The sequence below is a fragment of the Cherax quadricarinatus genome, chromosome 18 (genome assembly GCF_038502225.1).
Source record: "Cherax quadricarinatus isolate ZL_2023a chromosome 18, ASM3850222v1, whole genome shotgun sequence".
In the NCBI taxonomy this organism is placed as follows: Eukaryota; Metazoa; Arthropoda; class Malacostraca; order Decapoda; family Parastacidae; genus Cherax; species Cherax quadricarinatus.
This window is the reverse complement of record NC_091309.1, coordinates 47,281,244-47,301,856: the sequence shown is the minus strand read 5'-3', so window position 1 is coordinate 47,301,856 and position 20,613 is coordinate 47,281,244. Positions and strand designations below refer to the sequence as shown.

General features: G+C 42.1%; 1 protein-coding gene across 2 annotated transcripts in view; it reads right to left on the bottom strand.

The window, feature by feature from the left end:
* LOC128689515 (urocanate hydratase) overlaps positions 1–20,613 on the bottom strand; it is a 296,064-nt gene that overhangs the window by 225,355 nt on the left and 50,096 nt on the right. For both annotated transcript variants that reach the window (XM_070086477.1, XM_070086478.1), the window contains exons 2-3: positions 14,788–14,918; positions 13,704–13,857 (exon numbers count right to left, since the gene is read on the bottom strand). In XM_070086477.1, coding sequence (XP_069942578.1) covers positions 13,704–13,857; positions 14,788–14,918 — 285 coding nt within the window. The remainder of the gene's footprint in view (positions 1–13,703; positions 13,858–14,787; positions 14,919–20,613) is intronic.

Here is a 20,613-nt window from a genome sequence, read left to right as displayed (position 1 = left end):
CTCCATTGATGTGTATTGACTACAATACTGTGCCCAATGTGTTCCATCACAAAGTACACATTTTGGAGTACGTTTATGTATGACAGTCTGTTTACTGTCTGTTGTATTCACAGCTTGATAAATGCCTATATGGGATTTCCCATTATGTGGTTTAATGGGAGTAGGTATACTCTTTTTATACTGAGTTGAAGGTTTGTTATCCACTGGATTTGTGGATTTTTCATCTTGTCTCGTTGCTTGCATGCATGAAACTATTGTTTGTAAACCATTGCTAATTTCCTCACAAGTGAAATAGCGTTTATTGAACATAATATTTAATCGTTCAATAGTTTGTGGTGACAACTTATCTTGTACAATACCACTGATAAACCAATCACATTGTCTTAGGTCATATTTAGTACCTAGAGATCTGAGACTATTGTCTAATGTGATTCTAAATGCCTGTAAGTCTGAAAAACAATGTTTGGGTGGCTTCAAGTTTGATATTAAGACTGCATGTCTAACTCTAGCCTTGTCAGCATCGAAGTAATTGTCTGCTAAGACACGTAAGGCTATTTGATAATTACCTTTGACCACCGGAAATGACTTAATTAGTTCATAGGGTTCTCCCTTCACAAGACATTTAAGGTAATTGAACTTAGCAATCTCATCTATGTCAGTTCGTGAATTTACTATGGATTGAAAACCACTAATGAATTCTTCATAATTATGACCTTGGAAAATAGGTAATGACAATGTAGGTAAGCTTGGTAATGGGACACTTGTTGTTACAGGTGTAACAGGTGTTTGACCACTAGTTACAGTAGGTCTCTGTGACAGAGTTTTACGGCAGATAGCCTGTACTCCTGTCCACCTTAATTGTTGATCACTAAAGGTATCCAAAACATTTTTAATTTCATCTTCAGATGGATCTGATTCAAGAAATTTATTTTCATAATGTGTATAGTCTGAATTAATTATTTCCAGACGTTGTGTAAGTAATTCAAACTTGACCTCAAGATCATCAAAATCTATGTTTGTATCTTGAGTTAATCCTAGACAGACTGAAATTAGATTTTCTAATTGTGTAATCTTAGTCTGTAAAGACTGAAACTGAGTTTTCAAACAAGCCATTTTAATGGTATACTGAAAATTCTAGCACCACACTTAGAGTGTTTAAAAAACACTGTACTGCTATAGACAGCTGAGTTTTTCTTATGCTTAAGTCAGCAATAATCGAGTCAGATACTACTGACCCACTAAGCTTAACCTCAGGGTCAATGACCATGAAGGGTACACAGTACATGTGTTTGGTGTTTATGGCTTGTGTGCTGTGTCAGCCTGACAGGATAATTAATCGTAAATAACGATGTTATACACTTCATTCACTATACACTATAAATGTCACTGTATAACTGTAATCACACGTGAATATTACTTACACATATATAAATTTCACTGTTAATATATATTTGAAAGCTTACACTTTATATATAAGTTCCTTTAATATAACAGGTAGATCTATAAGAAACAAACTTTAACACAATCTTGTCTCTTAATTTCTGTCTATAAACATTATAAACACTATGTGTATATATATACACTCAGACAAACAACATCACTTGGGTGTTGTCTTAATCAGCGATTTCTCGAGATTGGAGCAGTTGATGGAGGGTGCAGGATACCATCCCCCGTCTTCTTGTTGGGTGAGTCACCCAGCTCCCGTTTTCGTTGGGTGAGCGCCCGTTTTCTTTTGGCTGCCCATTCTCTGTGATTGAGTCTGGAGGGACTCATTTATACTGATTTATATTGTAAAACACTAGTTTTACAGCTTTTTTCGAAGGACCTTGGCTCATAGGTTATTTGTACACTGTAGTACAACATGTTTGGACCACAGTGTGGTCTTTATCCTGTTCAAGCACGACCAAAACTCTGTTGAGATTTTTGGCCTTACCTGCCGTGTTTATTATGACTATATATAATAAACACTTAGCTGATAAATGACAGCAAGTCGTCTACACAGCCGCCCCTGCAGACGAGGTCTAGATGCTGTCGAAACCATCACAACAGTGGGCTGTCAAGAGATACAATTTGTAAGTATAAATTACCCCTAGGGGGTGTTATGTCAGCATATTTCATTCGATGATGGCTGATGAATACTTACTTGTTTGGACTCAAAAGTCCACACCTTACTGCCGATTATAGGTTGATTACAAACTCCTTGTGACTCAAGAATTGCGCAATCCCCCGATCTACAAGAAATTCGTAACATACCTTGCTCTTTGTAACGTGAGCTATGGTGTTCTCAACACCTTCGACAGGTATCGGTGACTTGATAGAAGCTGAAGTGTCTTTGGATGTCCACGTCTTCCATTGTCTAGGAAACGCACACTGGTACACTATGTTCCACAAGATTTGTCTTTATTGTTCACAATGTATCACAAGAGAAGCTGATCACACTTCTCTTAAGAGTTTATTGTGTTTTGTGAGACACTTTATTCACACTAACGCACAGATCAGTGTCCTTTGCTGGTTATCCTGGCGTCAGTGTGACTCTCTCTAGAGTCAAAAGTAATCTGCCAGACGCTACAGCGCTCCATGCAGTCACTGCCCCCAGCACAAAAAAAACGCTGACCTAGTACCTTGCATCCTTGTCACCTCCTCGATGAAGCAAAGCAGAATGTTTGTTTCTTGCTGTCTTAATCATAGACGACAATGTACACTAGTTTTACTATGGTAATAAAGTGGGAGCAGGATTTTCCTTAATTGTCCTGCTAAGTAAGAGATGTACTGTCTCTTATAAAAATACACATTGCAACACCGCTGCAAGGAGCAGAGGTCATTTGACTACGTGGCATAGCATCTGTGATCAATTACTCACTCTAGCAGTAAACAAGACACTCGCCCCTTCTGAGTGGCCCCTCAGGGCTGAAAGGGCTGAAGGGGGCTGAAGGGGGCTGATACCCCCCTCCTGGAGAAAATTTCTCCACAGAAACAAAAACATGAGGAATAGGCGGCGCCAACAGGAAACATCTGGGCAACGCAATCAGCAGACGGCACTACACGAGCCCCCACCGGCCTCCTTGCCAGGCACAGCCACTATGCAGGCTGTGGCTGCACCTCACCAGCAGATGCCGGTTTGTAGATGAATGGTTCAGAGAACCGACATGTTGATAAATTAGACACATGTGCAACTCTTGGGTATCTTTATTGAGGAAACGTTTCGCCACACAGTGGCTTCATCAGTCCATACAAAGGAGAGTCTTGAAGAATAGGAGGAGAATGAGGTAATCAGTCCCTCAACCTTGAGTCGATGTGATCAGTCCATCAATCTTGAATAGAATACGGCATACGTGCTGAGAAGGAGCTTATAAACCGTTGGCAGGAGAGGTGAAGCAGTCAGAGGCAGTGTAACACTTATTCAATGTTGAAGTAGGTCGTGCCCAAGAATTAGGCAAGCGAAGAATTCCCAAGTATTAAGATCCCAAGACTGATGAAGCCACTGTGTGGCGAAACGTTTCCTCAATAAAGATACCCAAGAGTTGCACATGTGTCTAATTTATCAACATGTCGGTTCTCTGAACCATTCATCTACAAACCTGTCAGACACTGCATCTTCTTGGGATCTTAATACTTGGGAATTCTTCGCTTGCCTAATTCTTGGGCACGACCTACTTCAACATTGAATAAGTGTTACACTGCCTCTGACTGCTTCACCTCTCCTGCCAACGGTTTATAAGCTCCTTCTCAGCACGTATGCCGTATTCTATTCAAGATTGATGGACTGACCACATCGACTCAAGGTTGAGGGACTGATTACCTCATTCTCCTCCTATTCTTCAAGACTCTCCTTTGTATGGACTGATGAAGCCACTGTGTGGCGAAACGTTTCCTCAATAAAGATACCCAAGAGTTGCACATGTGTCTAATTTATCAACAAGTCGGTTCTCTGAACCATTCATCTACAAACCTGTCAGACACTGCATCTTCTTAGGATCTTAATACTTGGGAATTCTTCGCTTGCCTAATTCTTGGGCACGACCTACTTCAACATTGAATAAGTGTTACACTGCCTCTGACTGCTTCACCTCTCCTGCCAACGGTTTATGAGCTCCTTCTCAGCACGTATGCCGTATTCTATTCAAGATTGATGGACTGACCACATCGACTCAAGGTTGAGGGACTGATTACCTCATTCTCCTCCTATTCTTCAAGACTCTCCTTTGTATGGACTGATGAAGCCACTGTGTGGCGAAACGTTTCCTCAATAAAGATACCCAAGAGTTGCACATGTGTCTAATTTATCAAGATGCCGGTTACACAACTTGGCATACAGCAACAGGCCACGGTGTGCACAGTGAAGAAATACAACCCTAAGCAGTCCCCACAGATTACAACAGCCCAGATAATATCCACTGCTTCGAACCCACCGACAACGCAGGCTCCCAACAGAGAGGATCTCTTAACATTCATCAAGGCATTCACAGATATTATCTGCAACACAATCACTTCCACAGAACAACAGAGCATGTTCCGGCAGATGGTCAGCACACTCCTGAGGGTGTGCTTACTGACAGAGCAGGAAACAGTGGATGCCATGAATCTGCAGATTATCAGAGCGGACAGAGCCCAGTCCCCAGCTCAGGTGGAGTAACCTCAGTCGCTTATGAGGCACACTAGCTGAACTGTCCGGAACAGTGCTTGAGCAGCATATGCTGCAACAGTGAAGAATCAATTCTCCTTCAGGAGCCAGAGACGGGTCATCTCAAGATTAAGACCCGTGCCAGGACCCTGATCTTGACGAACATTATACATACATCTGTATGTTAGAAGTGATGAAGGTCCCAGGACCGAAACGTTTTCTAATAAATATGTTATAGTGTTTGCTTACGTGTCTTTCTAAACCATCTCAAGAAGTATAAGTAACAGAAGTCCAAAAGTTATTTTACAGCTCTATACATCACTAGTGAGGCCTCATTTAGATTATGCTGCTCAGTTTTGGTCCCCTTACTACAGGATGGATATAGACTCGTTAGAAAACAGAGAAGAATGACTAAAATGATTTACTGTGTAAGGAACCTCCCGTATGAAGATAGACTCAAAGCCTTAGATCTCCACTCTCTGGAGAGGCGATGGAAATAAATGGTATAAAATACCGACACAATGGCAATATAAACACAAATGCAGTATAATGTGATCCTTTATTGACTACGTTTCGCCCACACAGTGGGCTTTTTCAAGTCACAAACAGAACTACCTGGGGTGGAAGGAACGCGAGTATTTATAGTCCGGCTGAGGTCAGGTGAAGAATGCTGCATCTGATGATGTACCGAGTTGGGTTGTAGAGTCTAAAAACTTGGGTAGCTTGGAAAGAAGACTGGACAAGTTTGTGAGCAGACCTTCTACAGTGTTCTTATGTGGGATAGCGATGAAGAAGTTTCTTGGCAAGTGGTTCAGCTATGTTATAGAAGCCACTATTCTGGTTGAAGTTGTCGGATATAGAAATAAGTGATGATTCCAGGATTCTTCGGTATTGAGTGTTGTCTTCTGTGGCGATAAGTCTTGAGTTTCTGTAGTTTATCAAGTGGTTGTGTGAATTACGGTGTTGTACGCAGGCATTCCTTGTGTCGTCAGACCTGCTTGCGTATTGGTGTTCTGAAATACGTGTTTGGAGGTCCCTTGATGTTTCGCCCACGTATAACTTGTTGCAGTCATTACAAGGGATTATGTATACCCCTGCAGAGGATGGAGGCTTGTCCTGCCTACTACTGGTGATGTCCTTGATGGTCGTGGTTGTGGAGGTAGATACTTGGAATGATGTTTTGGCAAAGATGTTGGAAACATGTTTGGCAATGGAGTTGGTGGGAAGGACTATGTATCTCTTCTCGGCAGTGTCTTCTCTGGGTGTGTTGAAGATGTTTAGTGCTCGCCGTCTGCAGTCTCTGATGAAGTGACGAGGATAGTGGAGTTTGGAAAATACCTGTTCAATTATAGTGCATTCTTCCTCAAGGAACTCGTTGCTGCAGATTCTGAGTGCACGCAGGAAGAAGCCTATAATTACACCACGTTTGGTTTTGGTGTCGTGGTGAGAGTAGAAGTGGAGAAGATCGTTTTGGTTGGTGGGTTTTCGATAGACTTTAAAACGAAGTTCGTGGTCAGCTTTGCAGAGTAGAACATCAAGGAAAGGAAGAGTGTTGTCGACCTCTTCTTCAAGTGTGAACTGGATTGAAGGCTCGACCTGGTTGAGCTTGTCTTGGAGAGCTTGAACGTTGAAGCGTTTAGGAGTTATGAGGAGAATGTCGTCAACATAACGGAGCCAGGTGACAGACGAAGGAATAATGGTGGAGAAACGTTCGGCTTCTAGATGTTCCATGTATAGGTTCGCTAGGACTGCACTGAGTGGCGAACCCATGGGTAGTCCAAAAGTCTGCTGAAAGAGGTGATTTTCAAAAGAGAAACACGTAAAGCCAACACATAGTTCAACCAGGTCGATGAAGTCGCTGGCTGGAATGGGAAGATCAAGTGAATCGTCAATTTTCTTGAGCAAGAGATCGATGGCTTGTTTAGTAGGTACTTTAGTGAATAGGGAAGTCACGTCAAGGCTGGAAAGTTTCTTGTTCCTGATGTTGATGTTGCGAATGCGATTGAGAAGATCACCTGAGTGTTTGAGATGTGCTGGACTGATAGTGCCCAAGAGTTTCGAGAGGTGTTTGGCGAGAATTCCTGAGAGCTTGTGGGGAGCACTGCCTATTCCCGAGGATATGGGCCTCAGTGGGATACCAGGCTTGTGAGTCTTTGGCAGGCCGTACATTCTGGCAGGTCTGGGGTTGCTGGGCATGGTGTGCAGAAGTTTCTTCCCTTGTTCTGAGCTCCTCAGAATGCGGCGAGTCCTTTGAAGAAAAGTTTTAGTAAGGTTGTCCACTTGGTTAGTTGTGAGAGGTTTGTAGGTATCTGGGTCATTAAGTAGATTGAGCATTTTGTTCCTGTAATCGTCAGTGTTCATGATAACAACACCACCTCCTTTATCAGCGGTGGTGACCCTGATGGTCGTGTCTTCTGCTAAACCTTTGAGTGCATTGATGTAACGTCGGGGTATGACTGGGGAGCTGCGTGTTGAGATGGCTGCTGAGATGATGCCTTGAAGATAGCCTTTTTGGAAGTCGGAGTCATTGTGTCTGTAGTTTTTGGCGATGAAATTGAGGTCTTGTTTTGGTTTCGTAATTCCTGTTGCGAATTTGAGGCCTAAGCTGAGGGCTTCAGTTTCTGTGGTTGACAGTGGACGAGATGAAAGATTTTGAATAATTTCAGGTCTTCCTAAACTTTTCCAATTACTATTATCGCAGAGTGTTTGTAGTTTCCTAGTAAGTCTGATCTTCTGTTGAACATTCGCTGTGGTAACTCTGCTGCGAATGATTTCGGCGGTGCGTCTGTTCATGTTGCCCCGGAGTGTTGTGCCTAGTGTTCTGGCTTGGAGAAAAGCTTCCTTTGTAGCATTGTTTAAGTCATCTGCACACTCTTCAAGGTAGGTCCGAGCTGTAGCGGAGAAAGGTGGTTTGATGTTGGCAATTTGAGGAGGAGTAGATCTTGGTAAGACCATTTCTTGGATGCAGTCACGAAGAAAATTGTGTCTGTTGCGAAGTGAGTAAGCTTTTAGGAGAAGGTCCAGGTATTCTCTGTGTGAAGGATCCATTTCTACTGCAGTGTTTGACACGATGGAAATAAATGGTATAAAATACCGACACAATGGCAATATAAACACAAATGCAGTATAATGTGATCCTTTATTGACTACGTTTCGCCCACACAGTGGGCTTTTTCAAGTCACAAACAGAACTACCTGGGGTGGAAGGAACGCGAGTATTTATAGTCCGGCTGAGGTCAGGTGAAGAATGCTGCATCTGATGATGTACCGAGTTGGGTTGTAGAGTCAGAACAAGGGAAGAAACTTCTGCACACCATGCCCAGCAACCCCAGACCTGCCAGAATGTACGGCCTGCCAAAGACTCACAAGCCTGGTATCCCACTGAGGCCCATATCCTCGGGAATAGGCAGTGCTCCCCACAAGCTCTCAGGAATTCTCGCCAAACACCTCTCGAAACTCTTGGGCACTATCAGTCCAGCACATCTCAAACACTCAGGTGATCTTCTCAATCGCATTCGCAACATCAACATCAGGAACAAGAAACTTTCCAGCCTTGACGTGACTTCCCTATTCACTAAAGTACCTACTAAACAAGCCATCGATCTCTTGCTCAAGAAAATTGACGATTCACTTGATCTTCCCATTCCAGCCAGCGACTTCATCGACCTGGTTGAACTATGTGTTGGCTTTACGTGTTTCTCTTTTGAAAATCACCTCTTTCAGCAGACTTTTGGACTACCCATGGGTTCGCCACTCAGTGCAGTCCTAGCGAACCTATACATGGAACATCTAGAAGCCGAACGTTTCTCCACCATTATTCCTTCGTCTGTCACCTGGCTCCGTTATGTTGACGACATTCTCCTCATAACTCCTAAACGCTTCAACGTTCAAGCTCTCCAAGACAAGCTCAACCAGGTCGAGCCTTCAATCCAGTTCACACTTGAAGAAGAGGTCGACAACACTCTTCCTTTCCTTGATGTTCTACTCTGCAAAGCTGACCACGAACTTCGTTTTAAAGTCTATCGAAAACCCACCAACCAAAACGATCTTCTCCACTTCTACTCTCACCACGACACCAAAACCAAACGTGGTGTAATTATAGGCTTCTTCCTGCGTGCACTCAGAATCTGCAGCAACGAGTTCCTTGAGGAAGAATGCACTATAATTGAACAGGTATTTTCCAAACTCCACTATCCTCGTCACTTCATCAGAGACTGCAGACGGCGAGCACTAAACATCTTCAACACACCCAGAGAAGACACTGCCGAGAAGAGATACATAGTCCTTCCCACCAACTCCATTGCCAAACATGTTTCCAACATCTTTGCCAAAACATCATTCCAAGTATCTACCTCCACAACCACGACCATCAAGGACATCACCAGTAGTAGGCAGGACAAGCCTCCATCCTCTGCAGGGGTATACATAATCCCTTGTAATGACTGCAACAAGTTATACGTGGGCGAAACATCAAGGGACCTCCAAACACGTATTTCAGAACACCAATACGCAAGCAGGTCTGACGACACAAGGAATGCCTGCGTACAACACCGTAATTCACACAACCACTTGATAAACTACAGAAACTCAAGACTTATCGCCACAGAAGACAACACTCAATACCGAAGAATCCTGGAATCATCACTTATTTCTATATCCGACAACTTCAACCAGAATAGTGGCTTCTATAACATAGCTGAACCACTTGCCAAGAAACTTCTTCATCGCTATCCCACATAAGAACACTGTAGAAGGTCTGCTCACAAACTTGTCCAGTCTTCTTTCCAAGCTACCCAAGTTTTTAGACTCTACAACCCAACTCGGTACATCATCAGATGCAGCATTCTTCACCTGACCTCAGCCGGACTATAAATACTCGCGTTCCTTCCACCCCAGGTAGTTCTGTTTGTGACTTGAAAAAGCCCACTGTGTGGGCGAAACGTAGTCAATAAAGGATCACATTATACTGCATTTGTGTTTATATTGTCTCTGGAGAGGCGTAGATTGAGGGGAGATATTGAAGTGTAAAAGTGGATGACAGGCATAAACAAGGGAGATATTAATAAAGTACTGAGGGTGTCGAACCAGGTAAGAACAAGGAATAATGGATTTAAGCTGGATAAATTTAGATTTAGAAAGGACATAGGTAAGTACTGGTTTTCTAACAGAGTTGTAGATGCGTGGAACAGTCTTCCCAGTGGGGTGATAGAGGCTAGGGCCTTGGGTAGCTTTAAGAAGAGACTGGACAAATATATGAGTGGGAGGGGCTGGGTTTGATTGGTGTCATTGGGTACGGGAGTTATTTCTTGGGAAGCTTTAGGTAATAGTCGTTTTGATAAGGACCTGCCTCGCATGGGCCAGTAGGCCTTCTGCAGTGTTCCTCCATTCTTATGTTCTTATATTACCCATCCTGGGAACTGGTGTTACTTGATGCCAGCAGGTCCCTCTCTTGCCTCACCTCCTTAGTTCCATTACTACTACTACTACTACTACCACCTCTACCCACGCGTCACCTCACCTGACTCCTGCCACTATATATATAAATGTTTTCTTAGTTTCCTCTGTATTAGGACTGAAGAAGTCACTCGTGGCGAAACGTTTCCTTTAATAAATGTCCTGAACTGTACATAAGTGTCTTTTTCCACACACTCCTGTCTTGGCTTTAGATTTCTGCTTACCATGACTCCCAAGTCTTTTCACATTCTGTACGATCAAACTCTACTTCACCTAGATTAGGTGAGGTGCAGAGTAGTAGTAGTAGTGAGAATGTAGCCACTGAGAGGTCAGGTCCCTCTCAGATCCAACAGTTCTCACTTGAAAGGGTTGTCCAAGGTGTTTTCTGCAACACATGGCCTCTTGGTACAGAAAACACCTTGGACAACCCTTTCAAGTGAGAACTGTTGGATCTGAGAGGGACCTGACCTCTCAGTGGCTACATTCTCACTACTACTACTACTCTGCACCTCTCCTTCCGACAGTATTTAAGTCTCCGCTCTGTCGCTTGATCTTCAGATGGTTCCTGACTTTGGAACTGAATTTCTCCAGGCTGAGGGACTGACAACCTCAAAATTCTACGACTTCAAGGGCGATGGACTGATTACATCGTCTTCACATCTCTACTGTTCCTGCCTACTTTCTGTAATCGACTGAAGAAGCCTACTGTGTAGGCGAAACGTTTCGGAATAAAGTTGCCTAACTGTTGCCTATGTGTCTTACCTACCATGCTAGAACTTTACCTCCTATACCATTGTTATGCAGGGTTCTGCATGACATCGTAATGTACATAGAGTGGAGAAGTGTGCCATAATATAAATATTATAGTTGAAAGGAATAATTTTATAATTGATAATGTGCAGTTGAGGGTACTGTAAAGTACTCTAACTGTAATTATAAAGAAATTCTGTTAATGATTTATTTTCCAAGGATGTTTGGGTACGCGGAGTAAGCGTGGGTTGGGGGAGTCACGTGACGTTAGCATGGTGTGTAGAGGCTGGCGTCGGAGATGCTGTGTATTTAAGATAAGTTTGTAGTTGTGCACTCATTTTGTTTATCCAACTCAAGCCATAGGCTCTCATATGGCTTACCAGTATGTTCACCCAGGCTGTGACATGGTCAGGGTGCTGTGGGAGGAGTGAGGAAATAAGAAATGAGGTGTGGAGTAGAGTGGGCCTGACGGTGATGAGGCATAGTGGTTATGGCCAGCTGTTGCTTGTGTACCCTCATTTGGGCGTTTTGGATTAAGGTGTTTCTGTTATGTTATGTTATGGTGACTAAATAGATATATTTTCCTAATTGGGATTTTTGCCTAACCCTCTGTTACCCAACCCCTTCAAGTACACATATCAGTTTAGCGCTTTCTGTGTTGACTGGGATAGCCCTGGGTGGCCGGTTTGGACTTGAGAGGAGTGTAACTTTTACCTTTGCCCTTAGACCAGGCTCAAGCCCCCAGCTATCCCACATTTTTGCATAACAACCATGAGCTGTCTCTTGTGAGGTACTCTATCGAAGGCTTTACTAAAATCCAAATCAACAATGTCATATTTTTTATCACTGTCTACTGCCTCAAATGTTCTATTGAAGAACGTCAGTAAGTTTGTCATTCAGAAACGACCTCTCGTGAATCCATGCTGAGATTCATTTATCAAGTTATGCTCTTCAAGGTGACTTCTGATAATGTCAGCTATAATTGATTCTAATAACTTGCCCACTATAGATGTCAGGCTTATTGGACGGTAATTTGAAGGAGTGGACTTATTCCCTGATTGGAATATAGGAACCACATTAGCCATCTTCCACAACTCTGGCACAACACCGGTAAGGATGGACGCATTAAACACACTCGTTAATGGCTGACTAAGCTCCATCTTGCATTCCCTAAGTACCCTGGAAAACAGCTCATCGGGTCCCGGGGACTTATTTTTCTTCAGTTTGTCTATCTGTTTAATAACCATGTCCCTCGTGACAGTAATATTAGTTAATTTAAATTCATCAGGAACTAAATAATTGTTAATTACTGGAATCTCGTTTGCATCTTCCTGTGTAAAAACTGACAAAAAATACTCATTGAATAAGGAACAAATTTCCAGTTCATTATCTGTCAGCTGTCCATTCCCAATTTTCAGAGGTCCTACTTTTTCCTTAATCTTCGTCCTATACACTTGAAAGAACCCTTTTGGATTAGTCTTTGATTCATTTGTAACTCTAATTTCACAGACACGTTTAGCATTTCTAATCCCCATTTTTACTTCTCTTTTAAGCAGAACATATTGGTCAGTAAGGTTAACATCTCTTCTGATGCGCCTATAAATTCCCTTTTCTCCCCTAATAGATGCTTTAGCCTCCTGTTAACCAATTTGGGATCATTATTATTAGACCTAATTTCCCTCTGGGGAATGTATATACTCTGGGCACGGTGTACATTATTAAGAAAACAATCATAAAAGCAGATCCCTTCATAATCATAAGTATGATCATCGTCAATAAAATCATTAGCTAGATAACCCCAATCAAGATTAGACAGGTGTTCCCTAAGTCCATTATAATCGGCAGAACGAAAATCAGGGATTTTTTTACTGTATTATCATTATTCTTGCATTCCCAATTAATGCTAAAAGTGATGGATTTGTGATCACTTGCGCCAAGCTCTTCAGTGATCTCCAGATTATTCACGAGTGTTTCCTTATTTGACAAGACTAGGTCTAGCAAATTATTACCCCTGGTAGGCTCTGCTACGCACTGCTTCAGAAAACAGTCCTGAACTGTTTCCATAAAGTCACTGGACTCTAGATTACCTGTCAAAGAATTCAAGTCAATTTGACTAAAATTAAAGTCCCCTACTATGACTATGTTATTGTGTCTAGAAGCCTTAAGAATTTCGTCCCAAAGAAGTCTCCCTCTATCGTGATCCAAGCCAGGAGGTCGGTATATTACACCTAGAACTAGTTTTTCTTGATCCTCTACAAACTCTACCCAAACAGATTCTGTTACTGTTCCATCTATTTTTATACCTGTTTTTATGCAACAATTAATATTTTCTCGAACATATAATGCAACTCCTTCCCCCCTCCCACCACATCTATGCACATGGAACAACTTAAACCCTTGAATATTACACTCAGCCGTCATATCCCGACTCTTTAAATAATACCAAGTTTCAGTTAATGCAATGATATCAAAGTTCCCAGCACATGCTACCAAACGCAATTCATTAATTTTATTTCTTGCACTTCGACTCTTAGCATAAAATACCATAATATATTTTTTCTTCTGCACATTTTTCCTATTCATCTTTGTTTTTACACAATTTCTTAAATTATCATTACCCAGAGTTACTCCATGACAGTTACTATTAAGATTCTTAATATCAGAGCATAAGTCAATATATCCGTAGTCATTATTTATCATTTCTAAACCCATACCTCTAACTAATCCTAGTTTAAAGTCCTAACAACCCCCTCAACTGAGCTAGCAAGAAAACCCACACCTGCCCTGGATAAGTGAACCCCATCCCTGGCATATATGTCATTTCGGCCATAGAAGGATGTATTCACTCCCATCAAGCGCCACTAATTACACGTCTCACCTGAGCCCAGTTGGAGAAGACTTGACCGTTACCGCCGTAAGTGACTAGTTCCTGCGGAAACTGAGCCACTTGAGGATCCAGGTTGTTCATTATCATGTGCATGATGGCTGCTGCCTTGTTGCTTCTTGCTGGGTATTCCGCCAGCGGGTATGCTCTGTTGATACGTGGGCAGGAGTCAGGTCTTGGGATGGTAGTGAGGGTACAGGAGTGGTGGAGTGGGTGTTTTGGTGCTTGTATGGGGGTGCTTTTGGAGCGGGGGTAGTGGTACAATGTTTGTGGAGAGGGTGTTGTGCTTGAGTGAAGGAGAGAGTTCTGGTGAAATCTAAGTGAAGAAGCTCTAGTGTAGACATATATACAAAATAACAATGCACTTTATCTCTTAACCTAATTACAACACTAATTGTATATATATATATATATATATATATATATATATATATATATATATATATATATATATATATATATATATATATATATATATATATATATATAATAACAAAAACCCATGACACTAACTCACAGGACCACGAAATCCTACAATAACCAAGCACCCAGCCAAGCTAGGTGTGTTACCCTTGGTCCGAGGACATACGATGGTGTGGGTGCCTCTGAGCTAATTTCATTCTCCTCACTGTTTGGTATACTAGCCTTGGTTCTAGCTTGGGTTCAATTCCTTGGCTAGTCGCAATGTTGTTATTGATCAATACCACTTGTTCGTGGTTACAATACAAAATACTGCTCGTTGAGGCTAGTAGACCAAATGGGGAGGAGAATGAAATTTGCTCAGAGGTACCCACACCACCATATGTCCTTGCACCAAGGGTAACACACTTAGCTTGGCTGGGTGCTTGGTTCTTGTAGGATTTCCTGGTTTTGTGGGTTCGAGCGTCATGGGTTTTCGCTCACCATGAGGCGGGCCAAAGCAGCATGGGTTCGAATCCTTGGCTAGTCGCAGTATTGTTATTGATCAATACCACTTGTTCGTGGTCACTATACTCTATATTATATATATTATATTTATGTTTATCACTATGAAGAAAAAACAAGAAAAGCTGCTACCATCCCAAGACAGCGTTCATACCTCATCTGGATGTTAGGTAAGAAGCGATACATGTAGATGTGGCCGTAGAGACGCAGCTCTTCTGTGAACTCTGGAGCCAAGACTGAGTGAGTCTTCTCGGGGAAGTACCTCAATGCATTCGTCACAGCAATCTGAAGTACGAGAAAAAGTTCCTCAGATTGTTAATCTACTAGGATTACCAGTTCAAAATAACAACAATCAATCAATGAGTATATTTAAGTAACTCCAATTAAGTGCCTTTGAGTAGTTGTCTAAATATCTTTAATTTCATTCACTAAACATTCGCTTGTAGCTTGGGAATATCTCATTCTATATGTTTCAATTATTTAACGCTCGGTTTACTGTACCAGGTGAACAGTTCATGTAACTATCGAAATATGCAACTGCTCTCTGGACAATGTTGCATACATCTTGCAAGAATCTTGGAATTTGCCCTATAATTATCAGAAGCCTCTTCCGATTGACTTGAAGCATTCACACGGGTGTATCCTACCTTGGCAAGAGTGTAGCACGCTAGTGCAAACCTGACTCAATTGAGAAAATTAGTGCGCATATTCTTTTTAAACCACGTTGAATATAATTGAAATTATCGTCACTGATAAGAACATAAGAACATAAGAACGAAGGAACACTGCAGAAGGCCTACTGGCCCATGCGAGGCAGGTCCAAGTCTCCTACCAGCTTAAGCCAATGCACCCAACCTAGTCAGGTCAGGTCACATTGACTTAAGGTATGAACACGGCAACCGACCTGGTAGCACAAGCTATCAGGTCTAACTCACACCCTGATGAGATTAAGACACATGTGCAACATGTTGCACATGTGTCTTAATCTCATCTTGTCGGTATTATATACCATTCGTACACTAACTCACACCCACCCACATCTACTCATGTATTTATCCAACCTATTTTTAAAGCTACACAACGTTCTGGCCTCTATAACGGTACTTGGGAGTTTGTTCCACTCATCCACAACTCTATTACCAAACCAGTACTTTCCTATATCCTTCCTGAATCTGAATTTTTCCAACTTAAAACCATTGCTGCGAGTCCTGTCTAGGCTAGATATTTTCAGCACACTATTTACATCCCCTTTATTTATTCCTGTCTTCCATTTATACACCTCAATCATATCTCCCCTAATTCTACGTCTTTCTAGAGAGTGCAGATTCAGGGCCCTTAGTCTATCCTCATAGGGAAGGTTTCTGATACATGGGATCAACTTTGTCATCCTCCTTTGTACATTTTCCAGAGAATTTATATCCATTCTGTAATACGGTGACCAAAACTGTGCAGCATAATCTAAATGAGGCCTAACCAAGGATGTATAGAGTTGAAGAACAACCTGAGGACTCCTATTATTTATGCTTCTTGATATGAAGCCAAGGATTCTATTAGCTTCATTGCGAACACTTATGCACTGTTGTCTTGGTTTCAGATTACTGCTAACCAGAGCTCCTAAATCTTTTTCGCAATCCGTAATATTAAGATCTACATTATTTAGTTTATATGTGGCATGGTTATTGTCCTGTCCAACATTTAGAACTTTGCATTTGTCTATATAAACTGCATCTGCCACTTCTCCGACCACTGCATCAGTCTATTCAAATCTTCCTGGAGTGCTCGAATGTCCTCGTCAGAATGAATTCGACGGCCTATTTTGGTGTCATCGGCAAACTTGCCGATGTCGCTCTTTATGCCCTCATCTATGTCGTTTATGTAGATTGTGAACAGCAGGGGGCCCAACACTGACCCCTGTAGAACACCGCTCGTGACGCTTCCCCACTCTGATTTCTCCCCATTTATGCAAACTCTCTGCTGCCTATTTATCAACCATGCCTCTATCCAGGAAAAAAATTCTCCTCCTATTCCATGTGCTTTAATTTTCCTCAATAGTCTCTGATGTGGGACCCTGTCAAAAGCCTTACTGAAGTCCATATACACAATATCATATTCATTACCATGATCTACTTCCAACTCATTCTCGGTGCTACCTGACGAATGTGAGTGTTCTACTGGGAATGCCACAACGAGCACCAAAGAAGCATTGGCAGACGTGAGTAAGACATCCCTAGAAACCCCAACGAAGACCATCGAGAACGTCTTGACGAATTCTACAAGTGGTGTAATGCTACCTGGCGAATGTGAGTCGACTACTCGGACCATCACGACGGACGACGCCAAGGAAGGTAAAAACATTGTTGTTGTTGGGGATAGCCAGATTAGGTACATGAATAGGGCATTCTGCTTGAAGGATAGGAGTAGGAGGCAGAGAGTGTGTTTTCCTGGGGCTGGGATGAAGGATATTGTTAGCCGTCTGGATGACATCATGAGAGGTAATGGGAGCAATCCTATTATCTGTCTCAGTGCTGGAGGCAACGATGTTGGCAGACGTAGGAGTGAGGACCTGATTAGCAGGTATAGGTCAGCAATAGAGATAATTAGGAGGAAGGGTGGGAAACCTGTCATATGTGGCATTTTGCCAAGGAGAGGAGTTGGAAATGAATGGTTGTCCAGAGCAATTGGTGTCAATTGCTGGCTGGACAAATACTGTAAGGAAAATGCGGTAACATTCATTGACAACTGGGACCTCTTCTATGGCAGAAATGACATGTATGCCAGGGATGGGGTTCACTTGTCTAGGTGTGGGGTGGGAGCACTGGCCAACGCAGTGGAGGGAGCTGTTAGGTCTTTAAACTAGGAATAGTTAGTGGTATGGGTTTTGGCGGGAAAACTGTGAAGTACTAGGAGAACTAGTAATAGGCAAAATGAGGTGGATATTGGAAAGCCAGTGGCACTAATTGACAAGGACAGTAATAGGTTTAGTGGAATAACAGAAAGGAGCAGGAAGGGTAAAGAGATAGGAGGGTCATTAAATATTTATTACACAAATAGTCGCAGTGCTATTAATAAGATGGACGAGTTGAGACTAGTTGCTAGTGCAGGTAACATAGATGTATTTGCCATTACTGAGACGTGGTTTAATTAAAAAAGTCGGGACATGCCTGCAGAATGTCACATTCAGGGTTTTAAATTGTTCCAAGTAGATAGAAGTATCGGGAAGGGGGGTGGGGTGGCATTGTATGTCCGAGATCGCTTGAACTGTTGCATAAAAACGGGTATTAAGTCTGAAGTAACACATACAGAGTCTGTTTGGATACAATTTTCAGAGGAGCATGAAAAATTAATTTTAGGTGTGATATACCGTCCCCCAAATTTAGATAGGGACCAGGGAAGACTACTATGGGAGGAAATTGTTAGGGCCACAAGGCACGATAATGTAGTAATTCTAGGGGACTTTAACTTTAGTCATATTGATTGGAATTTCTTGACTGGGAATTTAGAATCATACGATTTCTTAGAAGTAGTTCAGGATTGTTTTTTGAAGCAGTTTGTGACAGAACCTACAAGGGGTAATAACCTGCTTGACTTAGTTCTGGCAAACAATGAATCCCTTGTTAATAACTTAGAAGTTTCAGAGGAACTGGGTGCTAGCGACCACAAATCAATTACATTTAGAATTGAATGGAAGTATGATAGTAGGGATAACTCAGTAACAGTCCCAGATTTTCGCTTAGCAGATTACGATGGGCTTAGAGAACACTTATCATCTGTTGACTGGGGTAACGAAGAGAGCTATCAATATAACAGTTTTCTGAACACAATACATGCTGCTCAAAGAACGTTTATCCCTTATAAGGAAATTAGATCAAATAGAAATGACCCAAAATGGATGAATAATAGGCTGAAATATCTACTAGGGCATAAGAAAGGAATTCATAGGCTTATCAAAAGAGGCGAGGGTCATCTTATGAATCAGTATATTGACATTAAGAGGGACATTAAAAAGGGGATAAGAAAAGCTAAAAGAGACTATGAAATTAAAGTTGCTAGGGATTCTAAAACTAACCCAAAAAGTTTTTTCCAGGTCTATAGAACAAAAGTCAGAGATAAGATAGGTCCCCTTAAAAATAACTATGGGCATCTTACTGACAAAGAGAATGAAATGTGCTCGATTTTAAATAATTATTTTCTCTCGGTTTTTACACAGGAAGACACTAATAATATTCCGGTAATTAATTTTTATAGTGGATCAGAAGAAGATAAATTATGTAACATCACAGTCACTAGTGAAATGGTTGTGAAGCAGATAGACCGACTGAAGCAAAATAAGTCACCGGGTCCTGATGAGGTTTTTTTCAAGGGTTCTTAAGGAATGCAAAATGGAAGTCTGTGAACCATTAACTAATATTTTTAATTTATCTCTTCAAACAGGTGTAGTGTCTGATATGTGGAAGATGGCTAATGTAATTCCTATTTTTAAAACAGGGGACAAGTCCCTATGCCCGAAGTGCACCTCACAGACTAGCCGGCCACCTTGCCAAATACCTTTCAGCGCTTCTGGGCACTATCAGTCAAGCCCACCTCAAACACTCAGGTGACCTTCTCTCCCGAATTTCCAACCTGAATGTCAAAAACAAAAGCATGGCTTCCTTCGATGTCACAGCCCTCTTTACCAACGTTCCTACTGACGCTGCAATCAACATTCTGAGACAGAGGCTCACTGAAAACCACGACCTCCCTTTACCTCTTCTAGATTTCATCAGTCTAGTGGAACTGTGTGTTAATTTCAACTTCTTCAAGTATCAGGACAACTGTTACAAACAATGCTTTGGGATGGCAATGGGCAGCCCGCTCAGTGCTGTGCTTGCCAACCTCTTCATGGAAAACTTAGAGACAGAGAAATTCAGCACCCTCATTCCCAACACCGTTACCTGGCTAAGATACGTTGATGATATATTGGTTTTCTGTCCGAGACGTCTCAATATCCAGGCTCTTCTCAACAAGATCAATGCAGTGATGAATGGTTTTGAAAACCGACAAGTTGAAGAATTGAGACACTTATGCAACACATGGGAATCTTTATTGAAGAAACGTTTCGCCACACAGTGGCTTCATCAGTCCAATACAAAGTAGAAATGGGTAAGGAGAGTAGAAGTTTGAGGTAATCAGTCCCTCAACCTGGAACCGATGTCTTCAGTCCATCACTCTTGTAGGAAGTGCAGCACAGGGCCAGAGAGGTGGCTTATATACTGCGGTGAGATGAGTCCAAGCAGGAAGAGGCGGGATCACAGTGGGACCTGCCACTAGTGTAAGCAGGTCGTCGTCCAAAGGTTGGGCAAGCGTTGAAGTCTTTGTACCAAGATCCCATGATGTTGCAGTGTCTGACAGATGTGATGAATGGTTTTGAAAACCGACAAGTTGAAGAATTGAGACACTTATGCAACACATGGGAATCTTTATTGAAGAAACGTTTCTCCACACAGTGGCTTCATCAGTCCAATACAAAGTAGAAATGGGTAAGGAGAGTAGAAGTTTGAGGTAATCAGTCCCTCAACCTGGAATCGATGTGTTCAGTCCATCACTCTTGTAGGAAGTGCAGCACAGGGCCAGAGAGGTGGCGTATATACTGCGGTGAGATGAGTCCAAGCAGGAAGAGGCGGGATCACAGTGGGACCTGCCATTAGTGTAAGTAGGTCGTCGTCCAAAGGTTGGGCAAGCATTGAAGTCTTTGTACCAAGATCCCATGATGTTGCAGTGTCTGACAGATGTGATGAATGGTTTTGAAAACCGACAAGTTGAAGAATTGAGACACTTATGCAACACATGGGAATCTTTATTGAAGAAACGTTTCGCCACACAGTGGCTTCATCAGTCCAATACAAAGTAGAAATGGGTAAGGAGAGTAGAAGTTTGAGGTAATCAGTCCCACAACCTGGAATCGATGTGTTCAGTCCATCAGTCTTGTAGGAAGTGCAGCACA